This window comes from Eleginops maclovinus, chromosome 11 (assembly GCF_036324505.1).
Source record: "Eleginops maclovinus isolate JMC-PN-2008 ecotype Puerto Natales chromosome 11, JC_Emac_rtc_rv5, whole genome shotgun sequence".
Lineage (NCBI taxonomy): Eukaryota > Metazoa > Chordata > Actinopteri > Perciformes > Eleginopidae > Eleginops > Eleginops maclovinus.
The window spans coordinates 8,751,535-8,772,628 of record NC_086359.1 but is presented as its reverse complement, the minus strand read 5'-3'; the positions used below and the strand labels follow the sequence as shown (position 1 = coordinate 8,772,628).

At 43.3% G+C, this 21,094-nt stretch overlaps 1 protein-coding gene across 4 annotated transcripts; it reads right to left on the bottom strand.

The window, feature by feature from the left end:
- Positions 1-254: 254 nt before the first annotated feature.
- arhgef11 (Rho guanine nucleotide exchange factor (GEF) 11) lies at positions 255-20,235 on the bottom strand. 4 transcript variants are annotated; one of them, XM_063894918.1, is made up of 42 exons: positions 18,569-20,233; positions 16,386-16,400; positions 15,991-16,082; positions 15,793-15,897; positions 15,366-15,415; positions 15,231-15,288; positions 14,940-15,136; positions 14,751-14,822; positions 14,467-14,574; positions 14,169-14,217; positions 13,860-13,897; positions 13,658-13,750; positions 13,435-13,503; positions 13,225-13,329; positions 12,828-12,926; positions 12,590-12,632; positions 12,322-12,418; positions 11,946-12,068; positions 11,393-11,416; positions 11,129-11,255; positions 10,290-10,383; positions 9,816-9,845; positions 9,553-9,682; positions 9,125-9,331; positions 8,477-8,524; positions 8,095-8,243; positions 7,644-7,784; positions 7,033-7,109; positions 6,807-6,932; positions 6,444-6,561; positions 6,213-6,361; positions 6,025-6,100; positions 5,759-5,941; positions 5,596-5,677; positions 5,242-5,322; positions 5,063-5,118; positions 4,824-4,976; positions 4,431-4,670; positions 4,096-4,206; positions 3,671-3,957; positions 3,460-3,589; positions 255-3,371 (listed from the first exon to the last, which is right to left on the bottom strand). In XM_063894918.1, exons 1-42 carry the CDS (start codon positions 18,601-18,603, stop codon positions 3,322-3,324), a joined length of 4,317 nt encoding a protein of 1,438 aa, XP_063750988.1. In that variant the 5' UTR covers positions 18,604-20,233; the 3' UTR covers positions 255-3,321. The 4 variants fall into 4 exon arrangements, with proteins under 4 accessions (XP_063750988.1, XP_063750990.1, XP_063750989.1 ...); XM_063894920.1 differs by lacking the exon at positions 16,386-16,400 and having other exon boundaries at positions 15,997-16,082; positions 18,569-20,232; XM_063894919.1 differs by lacking the exon at positions 16,386-16,400 and having other exon boundaries at positions 18,569-20,217.
- Positions 20,236-21,094: the final 859 nt, after the last annotated feature.

The window sequence follows — 21,094 nt, the reverse complement described above, 5'->3', positions numbered from 1 at the left end:
CAGGAAATGTACGTGCTTGTGGTAAAAAATAATTGATATAAGCCTTATATTTCCATAACAAAAGTTCATTTCCTGCTACGTTCAACATGTTGAACCATGAAAAGCTATGAGATTTAGAGATCCTTAACCCTTTCCTAATAAGGGAATACAACATATTAAAATGTATAAGTTGAACTCTCACTTAAAGAAATACGATTAATAATTAAAGGGTGACAATTAAACCCGGTTTAAAGATGAAAAACTCGCAACCCACATTTCTTTTTCCAGCTTCTTTTTAATCTCACAAAACAAATGAATCTGAATTCTCGTTTCCTTCTGTGCAGCTAAACAATCTCATCAATTTTAAAAACAAGGGAGAAGAAAATAATTTATACATCCTTTTTTTTTCAAATCATATCTACAAAAATAAAATCAAAGACGAGGACTAAGGCTTTACAGAAAAAACTGAACATATATAAAACAAGTGGGTCTGATCTCTCTATATTACATGAGTGAACAAGATTTTTTTTTTTTAAAGACACAAAATAAACCATGAGATGATAGTTAAAGACGTGTGTATGCATACAGTAGTTTGCACCGTGCAGGGAAGTTTGTTTGTGCAACATATTTTATATAAAAAAAGAGGAATCGGTTATAACTCGTTTTCTTTTTTTAGGGCCACAACACTGATGTAAATGTACAATGGAAAGAAGAAATCATGGAAGTTATGGAGAAGTTCAAGTGTAGAGGTAGAAATTGGAGATGAAAAATGCTATAGTTAGAGGTGGGAGGAAAGAAAAAGTAAGATTTGTCGAAGAGAAGGAAAGATATTGACTTCTTTGTGCCACCTTATGAACGGCACATAAAATGCATGTGATGACTGTGTGTCCATAGCTTGGCATGGACGCTTTTAAAAACAAAGGAGTCTTTCTTCTTGAGAACACTTCTGGTCTGAGGTGCTGGAAAATAGGCAGCCATAATGTAGAGACAACATGTTCCCTATAACACCTCTGGAAAGACATTTCACTTCTGTAGAACGTTTTAGCACTAATATCTAAAGGTGAATCCGGGGTCAGCTGCGAAAATCAGCCGCCCTGGCCGTCAAAAGTTGTGATTTTTAACTTGAAAATCTCTTTTTTGTTCATATGATGGCCATGTGACAGTTCTAATTAAAAACTCGTTCAGGGTGTGTTGGCTAAAGAGCGAAAACCCTCCACCAGGCAGTGAAATGTCCTTTTAAAAGTAGAATTCAGCTTGTAGTGGGTAAATATACCTGGCTCCTGGTCATCAGTGTGGTAGTGTATTGTCGGTAACTCTCTAAAGTCAGTTAGTATTTGAAACCAGCTCAAATAAAATCCAGTTCAGTTAGCTTGATAGGAGAAAAATAATTAAACAGTACAAAGTAAATCAAATTCCTTCCTTGTAAGAGTTTAAATATATATTTGCAGTTTAGTGTGTAATCAATTAAGTTCAAGATTTGAGGGAAAAAGCTTTAGTGTCAGCCTCTGCTGGTAAACGTGCCTTAGCGTTCAAAACCCTTTGTAAAATAACTTCCACATAGTTTGAGATTATTTGCTTTCTTGTGTCGGACTGTTTGTAGGACTGTGCTGGAACCAGTAGCGGGTTAGCTTAGCGTAAAGACTGGAAACAGTGGAAACGGCTAGCTTTAGCCTGCCTTAAGCTAACAAAAACCCACCCAACAGAACCTATAACGTTCCCAAATCCACACAATAAATCATAGTTGTTGAACATTGGTGTGTTCAGGTGCAGTATCACCAGACATACTGCAGGAACTAATGAGATCAAGCGTGTTCATTTGTGACCTTTAGAGATTCTCATGGGTGGTATTAGCTCCCTTTAGACCAAACCAGGCTAATTGTGTCCATCGTTTCCAGTCTGTGTGCGAAGCTAAGCTAAGTGGCTGCTAGCGTTATCAGCCTTTGCATACGAGTGTTTCCCAAAATGTCACACGATCCCATTAAATTATTTCTTGCTAATTTAACATTTGCATATACTGAAGCAGTTTCTTTTACTTGGAGAATATGTGGAGTTTTTCAAAGCTTTCTTATTTATCTAATAAATACAGGTTGGTTAAAGGAGGGTGGTGGTGGTGGTGGTGATGGTGGTGGTGGGGGGGGGGGGGGGAGGGGGTCTGGAAAGTTACTCGGTACAGAGCGCAGTCCTTTCATGGCTTTGGCTGGGTGGCTATGCACATTATGTAACTGTGACTGCTGGAGAAGTGAAGAGTTGCTGGTTCACAGTATCGACCGTGGCATCTACACACACTAAATCTCAAAGTGTGGACAGGCGATGTCAGTTGCGATTTTTGGCAGCGGTTTGATTGAGGGACACACGTTGAGTTGTTTTCAAGTTTGAATCTCGAATTGTCTTCCTCTTTCCTCACACACAACATTGCCCGTCTTCTCCCAAAGCATTCTCAAATCTCCCAAACGCGACATGATCAGAAGGGCGGCGAGGATCCACTGGGCTCGTTTATCGCCCGGGATCCCTGTACGCCTCTGAAGCAGCGCTGAAAAATAAAACCTGCCAGCATTTCAGTAGTAAACAGCGCAGTAGGGTTTCAAAATGAACGACATGAACAATGAATGCTGAGTAAAAACAGACTGGAGGATATGTCAGTGCTCCCAATGACACGTTAGAGTTTGTCCCACAGTGTGAGGATATGAATCTGAGCTTAATGAGAAATAAAAACGATGTGTTGGTTTCCTTACCCAGTGCAAATAACCTGAATTATATAGACACAGTCCTTCGGCCACGGTGGCAGGTGAATCAGTGTAAAGCAACCAGTGGAGGCGGGGGAGGGGACCCCCCGGAGGCCATCTTGGCTCAAATGTCAGCCCCTAAAGAAAGCCAGTGGCATCTCCAGTCCCTGATTTGTCCATGACAGAGGGATGCATTGTGGGTAAAGTGCAGGGGTGATGGGTCCCTTCAGATTTTTTCTTAAATTAATATTTCGACACTTTTCGGCTCCGTTTCTTCAACCAGCTCTTTAAACAAAAGACGTACAACTCCTTCAAAAATCTAACTTCTTTTCCACTTTCAATTCTTCCACCTTTCTCTTCACCGGTCAACTTGTCTCGTGCCTTTTGTTGTTCCTTCATACTTTTTCCTCCCGAGAAGTTGTGCTGACCTCAGAGATCCTGGTGGATCCGGCTCGTTTCCTTGTATTCCAGGGAAACGGGAAACAAAAAAAACACAGCTACGGTCCGTCCTGGGCTCTGATGGAATGGCCGGTGCATGCAGGGAGGAAAGGGTGAGGGGAGGCGGGGCTCAGGGGCCCGAGACTCATATCAGTGCGCCAACAACCGAGACGGAGCGACGTCAGAATCCCGTCGACTGAATCTTGGGCTCTGCTGGACTTCCCTCCTTGCCTGGCGGGGATCAAGGAAAAACAAATTGAGTTTACAGAGGAATGCATCTTCAATCCTTGTTTTGTAAATTGTTAAAGTTGCTCCTCACCGTCCCCCGAGCCGCGGTCCAGAGACGGCGTTCTGGAGACGGTTGCCGACGGACACTGCTGGTCCTGGGACTCCTGATTGATCGGCTCTCTGAGGGTTTTCAAAAGCGTGTGATGGGAATCCTCTATTTCCTGTTGAGGAGGGAGAAAGATGCAGGAAGTTACAAGAGGAACCAGGCGACAAGCTGTCGGACAAGCTGAACTCAAGCTCACCTTCAGCTGGCGTAACTTGCTTGTCAGCCCCTCGATGGTGTGGAAAATCTCGTCCACATTTTTGATCACGTGACTCTGCTGCGATTGGCCCGTTTCCTCTTCCTGTTCCAGTTGCATCGCCTCTGATTGGTGGGAAAAGCAGACGGGTACTTCTTCCTCGGCGTGCGGGGATGTCACTCCCTCCAGAGGCTGAGGGAAGTGGCTGGCGGTGGGAGTAGGAGGGTCGTTGAGGTCATCGGTGACGCTCTCTCCCTGCTCTGTAGGCATCACTAGGTAGAACATGTTCCCTGGAGCAGAGAGTGGTTTTGCTTTAGAGGTAACTCTGACACAAGGATGATATTCTCCAGCAATCATCTTGATAATTATCCGAAATGTACATAAAATATATAATCTAATCCTCTGATAAAACTACAGCACGACATTACCCTGCGTGGTGGCCTCGCCTCTACGCCCGCGTGATTGGTCGGAGGGGAGTGTGACATCAGCAGTGATGTCGTCAGGGACAGAAGAAGAAGAAGAAGGACCCGCAACCACAGCTAAGAGGACAGATGTGTGACGAGGAAAAGTGCGTGTGGAAGTAGTGTGTTGTGAAGTGTAAGCAGACAGAAGAAAAGAGAAGATAAAGTGTGTGAGAAACAAATTAATGAATCACCCAAGTGAAGAGAAACATGCAGAGGAAGGCAGCCATTAAAGACACCCAGATTTCACCCCCAAAAAAAAATCAGCCAGCCTTTTGGGAAAATTAAAATGCATCCGTTACCTTTCCTCACCACCTGAACACTGCTGGGTGGCTCAGCGTCAGGGGGCGGAGCCTCTTCTTCAGGCTCCGCCTCCCATTCGCTGGGGCTGAAGTTGAGGACAGTCTCCAGAGACTGTGGCCGCTGCCTCTCGCTGAACGAGCTCTTTTCATTTGTCGTCTCGTTGGTGGGCGTGTCATCTGAATCGTGGCTCCAACCGTCCTCGTCCAGATCTCGTAAAATGAGCTGCCTTAGTGTTTCAACTGTGGAGACAACAGCAAAACGTTTAGAAAATCCTCTAAGTAGATAGTAGATGTAGAAGTTATAAACCTGGAAAGAACTATAATTGTTATTAAAATCCTATATGATGATTACATGTTAAACCATCAAATGTAACAGATGGGTTTGTTTCTCACCGTCCTGTAACGCGGCCTCGGCCACACCCACTGCTTCTCCTTCGCCGCAGATGAAAGCTTCCGATTGGTCCGTAGGTGTGTGTGCGGAGAGCCCGATGTCGTCGTTGGAGGAATGAGTCTCCATGGAATCTGACTGCTCCGTTATGGAGTTGTCTGGAAGATTACGGAAAAAAACAACTAAGTGATTCAGCCAGAGAGATCTGTATTTGCACACAGTTCAGGGGGGGGATTTTAATTACCTGCAAAGACATTGCTGCTAGTTGACACTGGGGACGCACTGCGTAGACTGGAGGAGCTGGAGGAGATACAAACACAATGTTCATTTAGGATATGAAAGGGAGTAAACAAACAAACAAACAAAGTAAATATTCAAATGAAAAACTAAATACAAAACGAAGTAGACTTAAGAATTACTCACGATATAGGCATGGAGCCGTGATTGATCAGGGGGGATGAACCGCCGGACGATGACAGGGTCTTTTCAAGAAAATCTTTCCAGCTGTAACACAAAGACAAACGTTTCTAAGGGCTGAAGGAAAACACGGATGCTCAATAAGCATAAATACCAGATTCTGGGAAAGACAGCGTTTTGATTCTTCGCAAAATACATTTGGAATGCAGTGTTTGATACGCCAATGGGTTTTCAGGAATCTAATCAAAATCCCGACATATTTTAGAGATTCTTGATAGGTTTATTACATTGCTTGTCCCTCTTGTAAATCTCAATGGGTCTTAATTAAATACAGTTTAAATTTCTTGGAAAAGAGCTTACGTGTTTTTCTCCGACGCGGTCCCGGCCACCAGCTCGTAGATCTGCCTCTCTGTGGTGCTGATCAGGTAGAGGGCTTTGTTATCTGGGGAGAAATCACAACACCATTACATATCATCAAAAAAGCCAGAGAGGAATCTCAAATATCAAGGTGAGCGTTACTGACCTGTAGCTACGGAGCGGACCAGTAGAGAGTCCAGCTTCACCAGAGGGCTGAAGGACGTCTTGCTGTCCCCGCTGCCTCCCCCGCCTCCCCCCAGCCAGCGGGATGGATACCTGAGCAGCAGCCGGTCGTCCGGGCCCCGCTGCAGGAGCACCAGGGAGTCGGACAGCAGCAACGCCTGGATCTCTGATGGAGGGATACAGATAATGTGAGCGAGAGAGGCACAGAAACAAACTGATGACTGTCTGTTTCCACAGCGAGGTACTGACCGATCTGCTTATCTTTGCTGACTTTCCACGTGAGAGGACCTTCGTGGATCATTCTCTTCGTGGTGAGGTCCAGACTCTGTGAGGCAGAGGAGGAAACAAACACAGTGAGTATGTAGAGAGTAAAGGCAAACAATAGACCAGCTATAACAGTGCGGTAAATCAGGGGGTTACATTAATTATCCGACTACCTTGAATAGAGGCGCAGCGTCCAGCCTGCGTTGGTATTGGCTGAGGCGTTGCCGGTGCTCTGTTTCCCTGACGTCCTCGTTCACCGCCTGCAGTATCCCTCGGCAACAAGCCTGGGCACGTTGAAGTGAGGGGAAGTCCGACGAACCGGCTAAAAGATCAACAATACTGACGTTAGAAATTCCACTTTTTTTGGCATGTTATCAGTGTCGATTCATCTGTTCAGTCCTCACCCTCTGTGTGTTTGATGATGTTGTCCAGCAGCAGGGGGTACTTGGTGAGTCTCTGCATCTCAGACACCAGCAGGTCTTTGAGCTGCAGCCTCCGACAGTGAGGACTCGCTTCACACTCCTAAACCAAAGCCAGGAAAAAAAGGATGTAAGGCAAAGAAAGATCCATGGAGAGGAATCTGAGCTATATATCAGTAAAAGTGTCTGAAACTAATATACAAGTTAAATAAATCCACACGAGCAACTTATATCAGAAGCAGATATTATGTCCACTGCACAAGACTTATTCAGTAAGAGTCTTAGCCTTATTTTTCACTGATTTGGGAAGAGGAGCATGCACATGTCAGTCACAGTGTGTGTGTGTACCTGTATGATGTGAGCGAAGCGAGGGTCCTTGCGTTGTTTGTTCTTGATGAGCTCCTGGGCCTGAGACTGCTGGCTGCACAGCTGCGACGCCTGTTCCTGAAACTCGTCCCCCGCCGCCCCTTCAAACTGGGAACACAAACGCCACTGTTAACACTTAAATCCTGCACACAAACACCTGCTGCTGACAAGAGAGGCTGGAGGGTGAAGTGAAGGTGGTGGTGCTCACCCTGGCCAGCATAACGTCCCCGATGTCCTGAACGGTGGGGGCTTCTCTCCGCTTCTTCATCGCCTCGCATAGACTCGCTGCAAAGAAACAACAGAGTCAAAACAAATTGATGAGGCTGTTACATCATTTCAGATACTACCATTTAATACAAAGTATAATCAAGGCAATGCAAGGCTAACAGCTTAAGAAACAGATGATAAAAACTATGCTAGTCGAATAAAATCACATCATATACTTTCAGAATGTCTCTTAATTAAAGCACAGAGCACATATTGACTTAACAAATCTGCAGGCTGAGGTTACAACGCTGACAACCTTCCCTTAGTATTTGCCTCACTTATTATTATTTACCTAGCACACATACGGCCCTGAGAGCATGTTGACTCAAAGGACGACTCACTTTATTGTGCAAACAGAGGAAGCAGAACGCAGTGATACTGTTACATTTCACACGGAGACACGCACCGTCCTCAAATTTAGGTTTTTACACTGTTTCAAAGTTCCATTTCTTACTTTGAACCTAGCCTAAATTGCTGACATCCAGAAATATGCAGCTACACATACTGTATGTACGACCAGACTTGGAAATGTTCACACACACGCTCACTGACCGTGGAGTTCGTAGACCTGGGGCAGGTTGGGGAAGATGCAGGCCAGCTCATCAGAGTTCAGCACAGACCTCATCTTCTGGAAGAACACCTGGTCCAGGACCCTCAGGGTGCGCAGGTGGGACGCCTCGGTGGTGAAGAGCTCTGAGGGGGGGTATTAACATCAGGGCAAACTGTCACAATCAATCTAAAACAACCTTTAAGTAGTAGTTGTTCAGCTTAATTGGAAACTCAAACTTCGCTCATTTTAGCGTTGTTTCCAGTGAGATATTACTGAGTTTATATTTGGAGGGTTAGAGAATGAATAAAGAACCGAATCGCTAAAAGGGAAGCAATAAAATCCTATCCCTTATCAGTGCACCACCTTCAAAGGAGTTCTCGTAATGTTTAGTGTCAGGTTAAACGATAATAACACCCATATTAAGATCTCATGTGTGTTGTATTTGACTCGTACCGTATATGACCGCCTGTCTCTCCACCTCCCGGGGACTGAGCGAGGCGAGGAGCTGAGGAGGAACCGTGTCCTGCCAGTTCTGCCCGTCGCACAGCTCCTCCTCCAGGGCTGCAGCGTCCGGCAGCAGGGCCAGCGGCGAGTCCACACTCCTGCAGAGTCACACACACACACACACACACACAGGGAGGGACAGAGAGAAAAGCACAGATTCAATACCACCATCGCTCAAACAAAACAAATCTAACATTGTAGGGCGACCGAAGACGCCAATTCTTTCTAGAGGACCAAACCGTTTCATCTTCACTGTTGAAAAGAAGTCAGACACCTAATTTCCTGCCAGATTATTACTTGTGATCACTGATCATCTACCGGGATGACTCACCTGCGTCTAGACCGAGGGGTGTATGGGGGTGTAGGGTTCTCTAGAGACCTGAGTGTGAGAAAGAGTGGAGAGAGAGAGATTGCATGAGGTGAGAACCTGCGCTTCCAGGGGGGGGGGTGATGTCCGGGGTGTTTGAAATCAAAAGGGGTGAGTATGACCCTTGGAGGCTTAGAATAGCTATAATCCCCAATGGTGTAAAGTAAACAAGAAGATTAATTCAAGCACTGTACAATTCAGAGGTAAATGGTGTACTTTTATTCCACTACATGTATTTAATTCCTTTAGTTGCTAGGCAGTATACAGAGTCATTAAAACTAGCTGCACCTTTACCAGCTTTGAGAACACTTTAATGATCAGTAATTATAAAACATATCAGAGATATTTTTCTGAAATCTGCACTGTGACTACTTTTACTGTCGCTGCTTTATGTAGATTTTGATGCTAATACTTTCCTTTTGAGGAACATTTTAAAGGCAGGAGAGTATTCCTACACTCCGGTACCTCTACTTTTAATTAAGTACGATATCTAAATACTTCCTTCTCTGTATATCCCTTGCTGTAGTACTAAAGAAGGATCTATATCTGAGTAACTAAGGCATTTCAGATGTTTCCTGAGGTAGGTGAAAAAAACCCATATTCAATGTGTACCGTGCAGAGCTGCTGGAGGCAGACGACGACGCGCTGTGCTGCAGCGGCCTGAGGCCCGGCCCCTCCCTCTCCTCCCCGCAGTCCTCCATGTCCACGTCGCTACGAGAGCGAGGGACAGACTCCGTCCCCGAGACGACGCCCCGCCGACGGCCTTCACCCTGAGCCTTCAACGACTCGCTGCGTGCCAGACGCACCAAGACCGTGGGGCTGAGAGAGAGAGAGAGCGTAAAAAAACCCTCTAAATTAGCAACACTGGAATCAGGCTACACGTTTTTGCTACACAGCAAATAGTTTTTCATCATTAGTCTTTAAGAAACTGAAATTGCAAAATTGGAAAGGAGAAAGCTCCTACCCTCCATAAATGGAAAATGATAATTCAACCTTTTTTAATGACAACTATTTTGACACACTTCATGCTGATGGAGTACCTGTCCATGCTGTCCTCTCCCAGGCTGCTGGTGGAGAGCCTCGGGGGGTCTGCGGGGTCTCCCCCCTCCTCCCCCGTCTCTGTGTGGTTCTCAAACTGCTGAATGATGTTCCTCACACTGCCAGGACGGACTGCACACACACACACACACGTTGTGCTTTATTGTTACAGCACGATACCATCGTTATTAAATTCATTGCATGTTTGTCGAAAAAGCTACAGTTAACAAAAGTGCCATGACATCAAAATAAAAAAAAGATATACCTTCGGTGGGTGACAACGGGACATGGAATGCTAAAAAAAACAAAATAAACCAAAAAGAAACAATGAAATAACAAGACACAATAAAAAAACACACACACAATGGAAAAGCGATAAAAAGGGCAGACAGAGGGCACAGATAAATCAATACCGTCTGACAAACACAATGAGAGGGAGCAGCGCTTGTCTGTGTTCGTGTGACTGTGATCTGATGTGCCAGTGAACCAATACCGTCAGCTGATGATGACCTCTCACACACTCATGTCCACATAATAAATAATGTAAATGTACTCGAGAAACTAGAGTGATGATAAGAAGAATAAACCAAAAGTGATGAAGCATTTTGACATTGAACTGGGTTTAGATGTCAGGTTTTAATATTGATTTATAGTTAGAAATGTCCCTCAATGAAGCCACTGGCATGAGCCATCTGCAGTGAACTAGAGCATGTGTGTGTGTGTGTGTGTTTGTATTTACTAGACTGGGAGGAGTTCCGGGGTTTTCCGATGTACTTCAGGATGGGATTCCTCTTTTTATCCTCTCCATCTTTCTCTTTCTTGGTACCACTCAGCTATGGAGAAGAGAACCGTCAGTCATAACCAACATGTATATTATTTTCATAGACTTCTATTCATTTGTGTTTTATTAACTGCGCAAATACATGTTTGTTTATCTAAAATTGCTGCTAAAAAGTTACATTTCAATGGTATAAAGACATAGTTTAGAGGCATATGTGACTAAGCAGAACTACCTGATTATTTTCAGAGACTTCCATAAATTGTTCTCTTATTATCTGTGCAAATACATGTTTGTTTATCTAAAACTGCAGCTCAAAAGTTACATTTAATGTGATAAAGACACAAAAATCATTTCATTAAGCAGTAATACCTCATTATTTTCAGAGACTTCTATTCATTTGTGTTTTATTAACGGTGCATGTTTTTAGTTTAGAGACATATGTGACTAATCTGTGCAAATACATGTTTGCTTAACCGAAACTGTTGCTCCACAGTTATACTTAAGTGGGACCGTGTAGACACAGTTTAGGGACAAACAAATCAAGTGGCAAAAACAGCCAAGCTCTAAAAGTGAAACCTTTTTTTATCTCGGTGATTGACACCTCATTTAACTCAGATAAAGACGATTTTCACGGCATTGCTCAAAAATAGTTTCCTTTGCTGGTACCGTAAACACAAATCAAAATGTGTTCAGGTTTTGCATAATTTCAATGTACTTACTCAATTAAAATAATGGATTTTACCTGACACTAGCCTCCCATCATAGCGTCACACTTATTTTTCTTAGAGGGCAGTTACCTTTTTCGTCTTTAAAAAGGCGAGCCACTTCTCCTTCTCTGTGCTCAGGCCAGGGAAGACCTTGGAGTCTCTTAGCTTGATACCAGAATGCCGCAGGTACAGGTGAACGGCCGACGCCAGGGGAGAACTGAGGAAGAGGAGCAGAGGGGGAGGAGAGATATAATGAGAGAGTGAAGACAAACACGAGGAGAAAAAGAGCACGATGAAAAACAAACAAAGAGAAGGTGTTACAAACGGACAGAATTAAGTGGACACTTGTTTTACCTTCTGTCCTCTTCGTGCTTTGATCTGGAGCGGGAACAGAGAGAGAGACATAAAAAGGCTGTTAACGCCGCAAACAACAAGCGATGTCCAGTTTAAATCTCCAAGAGTTAAATCCAGGTGTACGCAAAAGGTAAAAGAACTGCGGTGCAGCAGTCATGTGATGGGAAGCGACCTGTGGGGGTGTATGTGTGTGTGTGTGTGTGTAAAGTCGAAGGAGGGAACGTCATGTGGTTTCCAGGTTAGCCGACCTTTGTTATGATAGCTTGGGAGAGCTCCTCTGTCGCTTTGTAATAACTATTTTATTGAGCCTCTTGGCGGGGTAGCCTGGTTTAGTGTGTGCCATTTAATATTCACTACATGATAACAGCCACATGTTAAAAGTAAACCAATGTTTGATTAGTGAACAGGTGTATTTCACCTAGAAATACAGTTCTGGTTGATAGTTCGGCATTGGTGTGAAGATTTGTAGAAGTGAAGGAATAGATCTCCACTCATTTGCAAAGAATTGTTGCAATTTTGCACGTTTTTGTATTTGAGCAAGCCCCAGACTCACAGTATTTCCCAGAGGGCGGTGACCTGTCTGTCCACCACCTGTCTCTCTTTCACCGGGTCTCCATCTAGCTGCTGCAGGTCCCCTTCTCCAAACAGAGAGCCGAGGCCCATCATCTGCTTGTTCCTACGAGACACAGAAACACAATCGTTAAGGGCCTTACACTTTAACTTGTTCGCATCTACACTGATGAAAGCTAACGATGGCTGCACTTCTTTTGCATCCCTGAAAGAGTTTAGAAATGTTGTATGCAAAAATATGTAGGCGCTCTATGTCTCCATAGCTGTCTATTTAGACAATAATCACAAGAGGGGGGGAATAATATTCCTCAGTTCTTCTCAGGGTCATGACTAAGTATTCTCAGCCTTCAGTGAAGTACCTGTAGTCCTGGATCTGGTCCTGGATGTCCGGCAGTACTTGCTGCTGCAGCTCGGACAGAGGGCCCCTGATGTCCTCCTGCGCGTGAAGCCGGCTTTCTAAAAAAAGGGACAAGGACATCGTGTCAGCGGGGTTCACTTCCATACAGGCTAACATAGTCTGTCTGGGTTTTTGTTCAACCTTTAAATGAATCTGTCACCGAGATTATTTTCCAGTTGTTCAAAACAAGTGGATAAGCCAACGACAAGACTGATATTTAGTCGTCTTACCTATATCTGTGAGATACTCCTCTCGTACTTTGATTTTCAGGGGCTAAAGAAAGAAAAAGCAGGTTTTTTAGTCACAAGAACACAAAGAGAATTTGCTGTATCTAATAAAGGAAATGGTATGAGAGGTAGGGTAAACATTTAGCTTCTTCTTATACCAAGAAGAGAATTGTTTTAGCACAACACACATTGCTTTGATATAACAGATAAAGCAACAAGTGCAAAATCACTTGGTACGTACAGCATCAGGGTCCAGGAAGTGGGAGCAGATCTGAGGGGCAAGTGCACGAGCGTCTTTAGGGCTGGAGCCCAGGTAGGCCTCCACCGACAGGTAGAACAGCTGTGGACACACACGCACATGTAGTGTTAATTTAGTGCGAGAAACAGTGAGTAAATGAGTTATCATGAAGAGAGGACTCGGGGTAACTTCAAATGGAGTTCACAAACAACCCTTATATAAGCTGATGAATAAAAGGATTGTTTTTGACTTTATTAAGAGTAAAATTCCCTTTTCTTTTCACTAAACTTGACTAAATATGACAAAAAAATATTGACTAAGACTAACATTACAAAAAGTGGACAAAATGAACACCAATACATTTAGTTCAAATCTGATATAAAATCTAAAGTAGACTGACCAGAGGGTTGGGGTCCAGGAGCTGTGTGAAGACGTATCTCATGAACACCGCCATGTGTGCCGGCCGGGACTTCAACAGCTCGATGTCCTGGAATGGACCGTCCATCTGAGAGGACGACAGAGAAAGAAGGAATCATTTATAAATGGAGGGAACAGACCGAAAAATAGAGACGGGGAAAGAACATTTGCAAAAAACTAAAAAACTTCTCACCTCATTAAATGCATAGCCGTCATCTTCTTCATCCTCTTCCTCGGGGCCGATGATCTGGGCCTTCCCACCCTTTGAACACACACACACAGAAGCACTCAGTCACACACTCGAGGATCCTGAGAAATGACTAGAAGTGTGTTTTTTGGTTTAAAACAGAACAGAGCTTTTGCCTCATCTTTTTAGGGGTCATCGAGGTTAAAGTAAAAGTGTGTGTCCATCTCACCGAGTCAGACAGGGTGTGTGTGTCGGAGTTCTGCCGGCGGTGTTGTGGGGTCCTGAAGGAGGATGAGGGGGAGGAGTGGGGACTCTCAAAGGCCTGGGGAGGGAGGAAGGGAGGGAAGGAGGGAGGACGAGGGGGGCGGGATGAGTGGGACCATCACATACAACCTCACCAGTTATTAAAGAAAGGATGAAAAAAAGCCTACCTCCACGTCGCCTTCGCTGGAGTCCATCGATAGTCGACCTGCCAGAGCAAAGAGACGTTTTACACGACTAGAAAAGCCGCTTTGTTGTTTATTTTTTGTGTCTATGACCTTAGAGGTGAGTAAAACTGTGAATTCCACAACAGAAAATCCAAATTCAGCCTTTTAATAATAAGATTTCTAGTGATTTTAAGAATGGAAGAGCATTTTCTGCTGATCTATAGACACATTAGACCGGTATGTGTGCATGCTAATCATTAGCGCTAATGTGTTAGCTTTGTAATACGCTTACTGATAAAGAGATACACAGACCTTCTCCTGCTATGACGTAGCTCGTGGCACATTCTGACCGTGTCCCGTCCTGGAGAAGCAGAAAGAAAAGATGATGAAATTGGGCCAAACGGGGGCAACAAACCAGGCACATAGACAACATGTGAAACCCTCGGAACCTGTTTTAACTAAAAAGTGTTGTAGTTATGGCAGGAAACTGCATTAAGGCCAATTCATTTTGAACCTTTAGAGGTTTTTTCCTCATCGTGTTGCCTGCTCTAAAACATTTTCAGGGAGTATAAAATCACACGTATAGAAAAAATAAGTCATGTCTGCTCACCTGATCTTGCTGAATCTTGACCCTGACTTGGTGAGCTCTCCTCTTTGCTCGTTCTATTCGCTCCCCCAGTGACAACGACGGGTTCCTCAACTGCTCCTCCATCAACTCCTGCAAAGCACGGCGCCACAAGGGGGTTAAGTAGACCACAGGAGTATTTCATAAGGGGAGAAATTGTCCACATGTACAGGAGGCTGCAGTCACGGATTGCAACTAAAATGGGACATCTTTTTCTGTGTGTGTAAGTGAGAGAGAGTGTGTGTGTGTGAGAGAGAGTGAGAGTTTACCTGTAGTTCAGCCTCTTCCTGCTCCAGCATTCTCCTGAGTATCTGAGTGGCATGTTTTTGTACTTCTGGGTCCTAAAAAACACAATTTACAACAAATCAATATGACGATGTACACAAAAGCGAGTCACATTATTTCTTAAAATGCCAGCTGGGAAGTAGGACATCCATTCTGAATATTAGTTGGTTTACCTGCAGTGGTTTGGGTCCTGTGATTCTTTGCGATGGGGTGCTGCTCAGTCCGGACGGCAAGGGTGGAGGCGGAGGCGGTGGGGCCTCCCCACCCAGAGACTTCCTTTGATTGGTGAGGTCTGTGGAGAGTGGCTCTAAGGGAAAGGAGGTGGCTGAAGGGGGCGGTCCTTGTAGTGTCAGAGCGACGTACGTTCCAGCTGTGGGACAATAAAAAAAGCAGGAATGGAGTCAGATAAATTCAGGCTAAATAAACAGAATAAACCAAACACATAAATCATATTTCAAACTCACATTTGATGAGCTTTACCACTTCCTGATGGGACATGGAGGACACCAGCGAGCCGTTCACCTGAGAGAGAGAAAAACATTACAACGGGAAACTAACGACCGTCAGATTGGTTACTTGGGATAAAAAGTAGTAAAAACCTTTATGATTCGGTCCCCTTCTTGGACCCCAGCCTTGACTGCTGCACCACCTGTACAAATAAATAATGGCAGTGAAGCAAAAATGTGTGGCGTGCTACCATATAATAACTCATTATCATCTCCTTACCATCGAAGTCATGTTGAACTTTGAACCTGAACACTATTTATCCGGACTTTTAGTCAATTCAATCACAAAATCTTTCTTTTACTAAATATAATCTCATGAAAAACCCTTTTCATCGCATTTAATTGGGGCATCTTTGTGTAAAATAACTGAATACCAGTTTCGATAGCATCGACACTAGCTTTGCATTTTACTTTTTGTCAATTTAATTATAAAAATCGATCAATTTGACTACATTGTCTTTCAGTTTTATAGTAACTCTGCATGGCAGTTTTAGTCCCATCAGCGGCGCACGCGTCTCACCTGGTCGGACATTCTGCACCAGCTTGACTCTCTCTCCACAAACTGTGAAGCCGAAGCCGAGCTGGTCCTTCTGCACGACCACGCATCTCTGGACAAGACCAGTGCCTGGGAGAGGAGGACGGAAGGAGGTTTGGGAGTTATTTCATATCTTTACATTTTAAATGAATCCTGAAACGAAAGCAGGGAGGTTGTCGTTACCCGTACTCTCAGCAGGGATTTCCACAATCGGCTCTCTCTGCTGGGCGGCAGAGGCTTTGCGCTCCGAGTCTCCGATGGTCAGACTGCTGAGCCTGGGTTTGAAGAGAAGCGAGGTTTAGCATGCAAGAATAACACAGGTTGATTTAAAAAAAAAAAAGGCTCTTCGGGCGGTAGTTGCAGTGGGGGGGGGAATATCTGATGGGAATGAATGAATGACAATCAAGATAAATAAAAAGAAAGAACAGGCCAAAAGGAAAGACACGAATCTTACAGTTGGGACACAAAAGAGGAGAGAGGTATGTCAGAGGTCAGATATGTCAGTGGTGTAAGAGGTGCTGGGAATATGAGAAATTGCACGAGAAGGAACAAGCAAAGCAGTCGAAGGGAAAACTCACCAAGCAGCAAAGGGGCTGAAAGCGATAGAAGGAAAGAGACGGGTAAAGAAAGAAAAGAGAGAGAAGAAATTCAGCATGAAGACCAATACTCAGGTGAAAGGACACGCAGAACCTGAGTCCAAGTCGCACCCTTTATACACACTGTAAACACTGAGCGCAGCGTTCACTTTCAAGAGCCTTTCGCAAGGACACACAGTATAAATAATGGAGTGAATGGTATTATTGCATCCAATGAATGGTGAGCAAAACGCAGTTAAGGTTTATGAATTCATCCATAAATGTGGTCTGGAGATATTGAGCTGCTGCAACATGGAGACAATTAGTGCTGGAACAAAAAATCTGACACATTTTCTACTTGTAAAGCCTGTTAGATATTCGGTGATACGATAGATACATGTCCTTTATGGTGCTGTTGGATTACTGAATGCCTCCTTTTGTGTGCGGCAAGTGGGAGAGCAAGCATGGTTTTTTATTTGAAAGGCTAGTCATCAACAATTTAGATTAAAACTGAATATTTTGTAAGATTGGAAACATGATGTTGATTTTGGAAATGACACCTTCTATTTTCAATGTATTTTGTCGTTTGAAACGTTTATATACCAAAAGTCTGTAACAATGCAACTCAGTCAGTGCTGGAATCTAAATTCTACAAATAGTATAATACTAGTTATACTGTATTAGTGAAACCATATCTTAACTCTCAACTGTGCAAATATACCAGGTGTTTGGAGAATGAATTGGCATGCAAAAACGGTGCACAGCATCAGACTGAAAGAAACAATAGCAACATAAACACAACACATAAGATTTTGGGAAACTAAGATTGTTATAGACATTAATGGATGCTTCAATTGATAAGGAAAACAATTAGTAGATGTTTCCCTGAGTCTCTGAAATAACAAGCGCAGCCACTGAGAAATCTGCTGCCGCAGCTGCACAATCTGTCTTTATGAACCCCAAACCCTGACGTAAGCTCTCTCTCTCCCCTACCTGAACGGACGGGCGTTTTTCTTATTGGCTGCCCTGCTGTCACATGACACACGGACAGTGGTAGACACAAGCACAAGTAAAACACACACATACACAGGGAAAAAGTTGACAGCAGGAGAAACAGCAAAGACACATGATCAAGACAAAGATGCATCTACAGAAACACAGAGGTGATGTGCGATGACGAACAGGATGAAATACGGTGCATCAGGTTTTAGCAGTGACATAATAAACACAGCAGGTGAAGAGTCACGACACGACATACAAGCAACGAATAGGACCGATCTCAATATCCCCCTCTTAACCATGAACCCTGAACCTTCAGGGACTAAGCCCCCACTTTGCGACACATTAAGTTGCTGTGACAACGCCAAAACATGTTACATACAACTGTGGGTTTAGATACATGTACAACATATGAAAGTGAAATGCTTTATTATTTAAAGTTGCTTTAAAATGAAGTCGTAGGTTAATAAACTAAGTCAATTATATACCCTCTTCTTGCATTCATCTTGAATCCTTGTTGATGTAGCTTGAATCCTTGTTGATGTAGCTGTTTCGTTTTAAATATGGCATACCAGTGCACCGAAATAGATTTGCCACTCCTCATTGTTTACCTTTTTTTGTAATCCCTCAGGGCTGGCCCTTTGGTGACCCTGTATTTCACGTCACAACGCTGTGAACTGGGTTGCAGTTGGTTTCAGGAGTATCAAATTAAGAGTTACCATACCATGTACATTTCATTATCTATGGTATTGAAAACAAGGACATACGTGATTGTGTAAGTGAGTCAAAGGTTCAGACGGGAGAACACCCAGAGCATGTTAATTATTAGTCATAGGACATTATTGTTCAAGCTCACAGTTCGTGTTATTGTTCATTTAACACGCTAAAATATGGTAAATGTCTGTGAGGGTGACCACAAGCGTGTGAACTTTTGAAAGTGTTGTTTTTTTAAATGTTAAAGTATGAATTCTCAGGCTGCGGCTATTGTCATACAGTATTTTGCCCTTGTTCCTTGTCAAGAGAGCAGGTTTCTCACCTCCCAGTACACAGCCTGTCTGACTAGTTTTTCCAGAGAGCTGACTGGACCTCAGTGTGATCAGGGAGCACTACATTGTTAAGCAAGGGATTGAGATGCATCTCTAACAGAAACAGAAACTGTGTGAGCCTAGCAGATGTGGGGCTCTTACCTGTCCAGCGTGGAGGTGGGTTGGCGGAGACTCATGTCTGTAGCCTTGTGACACTCCTCTGCTTCCTGGTGCGGCTATCAACACTGTCACTGGGCCTCTCTTATCATCATCCCCATCATCATCTCTTTCCTCTTCAGTTTTCAGTCCACACAATGGGCCTCTCTGTTGATCAAATCTTCAACTGGGGAGCTGGTTCAGATCAGACAGAGTGCTCCTCATGTTCTCATTCACTCCCAGTGGTTCAAGGTGTCAGTAGGACTTGAAAGAAAAATGCTGCCAAAGCTAAAATTTCCTCAGCTTCACTAGTGGTTAAAAAATAAATACTACAAGACTGTTAGAGGCTTTATGCAGTGGCTCAGCTTTAGTGGCAAATGGATAAAGGACAGTCTGCCTCCTCAAAGGTCATCAATCATGAATGAATGGCTGATATTTCTCGCTATGCACCAGGAGGTCAACAACTCCCATGCCTTTCAGTGTCTGTCTACTGCTAATTCTGAACAGATACGTTCAAAACAACTTACTTAACAAGAGTAGCTGAGGTCCAAATAACAGCGCAGCAGCATCTTGGTTGTAGTGACACCATTCAATGAAATAACCAACAACCTTAAACGTAGTCAGACTTGTTTACCTGTGACTTGTTTACATCCCACACAAGCTAAGCGCTACTTTAATGAGGCACGTATTTTATTCATATGCTTGTTTGGATTGTGTTAAAATCTAACATGTACTGATGCGTCTGTGGCTGGCAATTGCAAACAAACACCATTTACACAATAACGCACCTTTGTTTGATGAGTAAATTAAAACACAAATCCAACTCGTTTTCAACTGTATCTTGTTGTGTTCTTTGTAAACAACAACCTATGGGTTTCTATGCATTACTCGCCTATGAGCTAGATAGCTAATTATCAGATAAGCCGGCATTAGCTAGTACAGCCGCTGGGCTTATAAAAACGAAAGCAGAATAAAAAGTAAAAGGTGCACTTATCTAATCAGCTGACTAGGCTACAGTAAAGTATAAACACCTTGATAAAACGACCATAAAGCCACTGTTGAGACCTAAGCGGCCTTCTATTTCCAGCTAGCGTTAGCTTCCTGAAGTGAGCTCTACGGAGGGCCCGAGTTCAACCCGCGGCATGGCGTTGGTCCTGAGGCCGACCAAAAGCGCCGTGGTGTCGGCTTTCCGCTGCGCCAACGAGTCGGTCCTTCGGTGGTAGCTAGCTAACCAGCTATGTCTGCAAGGTGAATGCCAGCATGATCACAACTGCACGCGAATATTTGGATGATGAAATGGTGCAGATAGTGTCAGCCAATGCAAATTCCAGTTTGATATATATCCCAGAGTCTCGTTTTTGTGCGATTTTTCTAAACACTAGGGCTGCATGTTAGCCAGCTAGCTAGAATGCAATCCAGTAAAAAGCTCCACCTCAGGTCCAGATTTCCACTAAAAACAATTCCGAGGTAAAATCCGAGTTTTGTTCTCTCTCTCTTGGTCTGCCAGAAGTCTTAGGTGTTGTCTTTGCATATATTTAAAGATGTATTTCTTGTGTTTAATCCTTAGTTCTTGGAATAATGATCTCTGCTGTGTTGTTATCCTGCTGTCTTGACTGGCTGCTGATCCACCACCATGTTCTCAATGATCATATGGACAGAGTGAAACAGCGACCTCGTCTGGGGAGACTACGGCACTGCAGGACGTTGGCCACAACGCTAACCTGCAGTGCACTGGTTTTGAGAAATGATTATTCTAAAAACAAATACAAAATGTGAAACACCGGTGACAACTTACATTTTATACAAAATCAACAATTTTATTTTAACAGGCGTTTTTACTTGAATTACCTTTGTTTACGAAAATACGTATTCCATGTTATCTTACTTTAACTTCGTATGTTTATAGAAATATTTTGACTATATTGTTATGTATCTTTTGCTTTATTTGACTCTTAAATTGAGCCCCTGTCACGAAGCATAATTACATCAAATTAAGACTATATGAATATTAACTACGGCCATGTAAGAATACAACTTTTAATGTAGTGTTTTCATATTAACACTTTAACTTCTATTCTTTTACCAGCACATAAGAACAACAGTACAATATGTTACCTTTACTACTTTTATTGTGAACCAACAGAAGCATGTAAATATCCTACCTATATATTGCGGGCCCTTCAGTTTTTGTCATATAGTTTACTGATGTTTATCTTTCACTGTCAACTTGAATATCTTTTAGTTGTTTAGTTCTGTTTTATTTACTATTTTTAAAAGTTTTTATTTTATAATTAGTTATTTTCTATTATCGTTATTTCTAATTATGCACAATTCCTTGTTTTGCATGCTGCTGTAACGGAAACAGATCCGAATTTGGGATCAATAAAGTATGTTATTTTATAAGAACCAGATAGGGGACAACCACATGCCGTCATTCACATTTGGATTATTCTCCCAGAGTATAGGGGTTTGGCATAGATCTTTTTTAAATGTACGTAATATGAGAAGATTTGCGATGACCCTACAGAGGCT

Bases quoted from the DNA above. Each gene is read 5' to 3' on its own strand.
- arhgef11 (XM_063894918.1), bottom strand. From the start codon at position 18,603: ATGAGTCTCCGCCAACCCACCTCCACGCTGGACAG. The intron at 9,846-10,289 runs GTAAATACAAAC...TGTTTTTTTTAG, and splicing joins CCGGAACTCCTCCCAGTCTA to CATTCCATGTCCCGTTGTCA. The intron at 5,119-5,241 runs GTGAGTAATTCT...TATCTCCTCCAG, and splicing joins CACGGCTCCATGCCTATATC to CTCCTCCAGTCTACGCAGTG.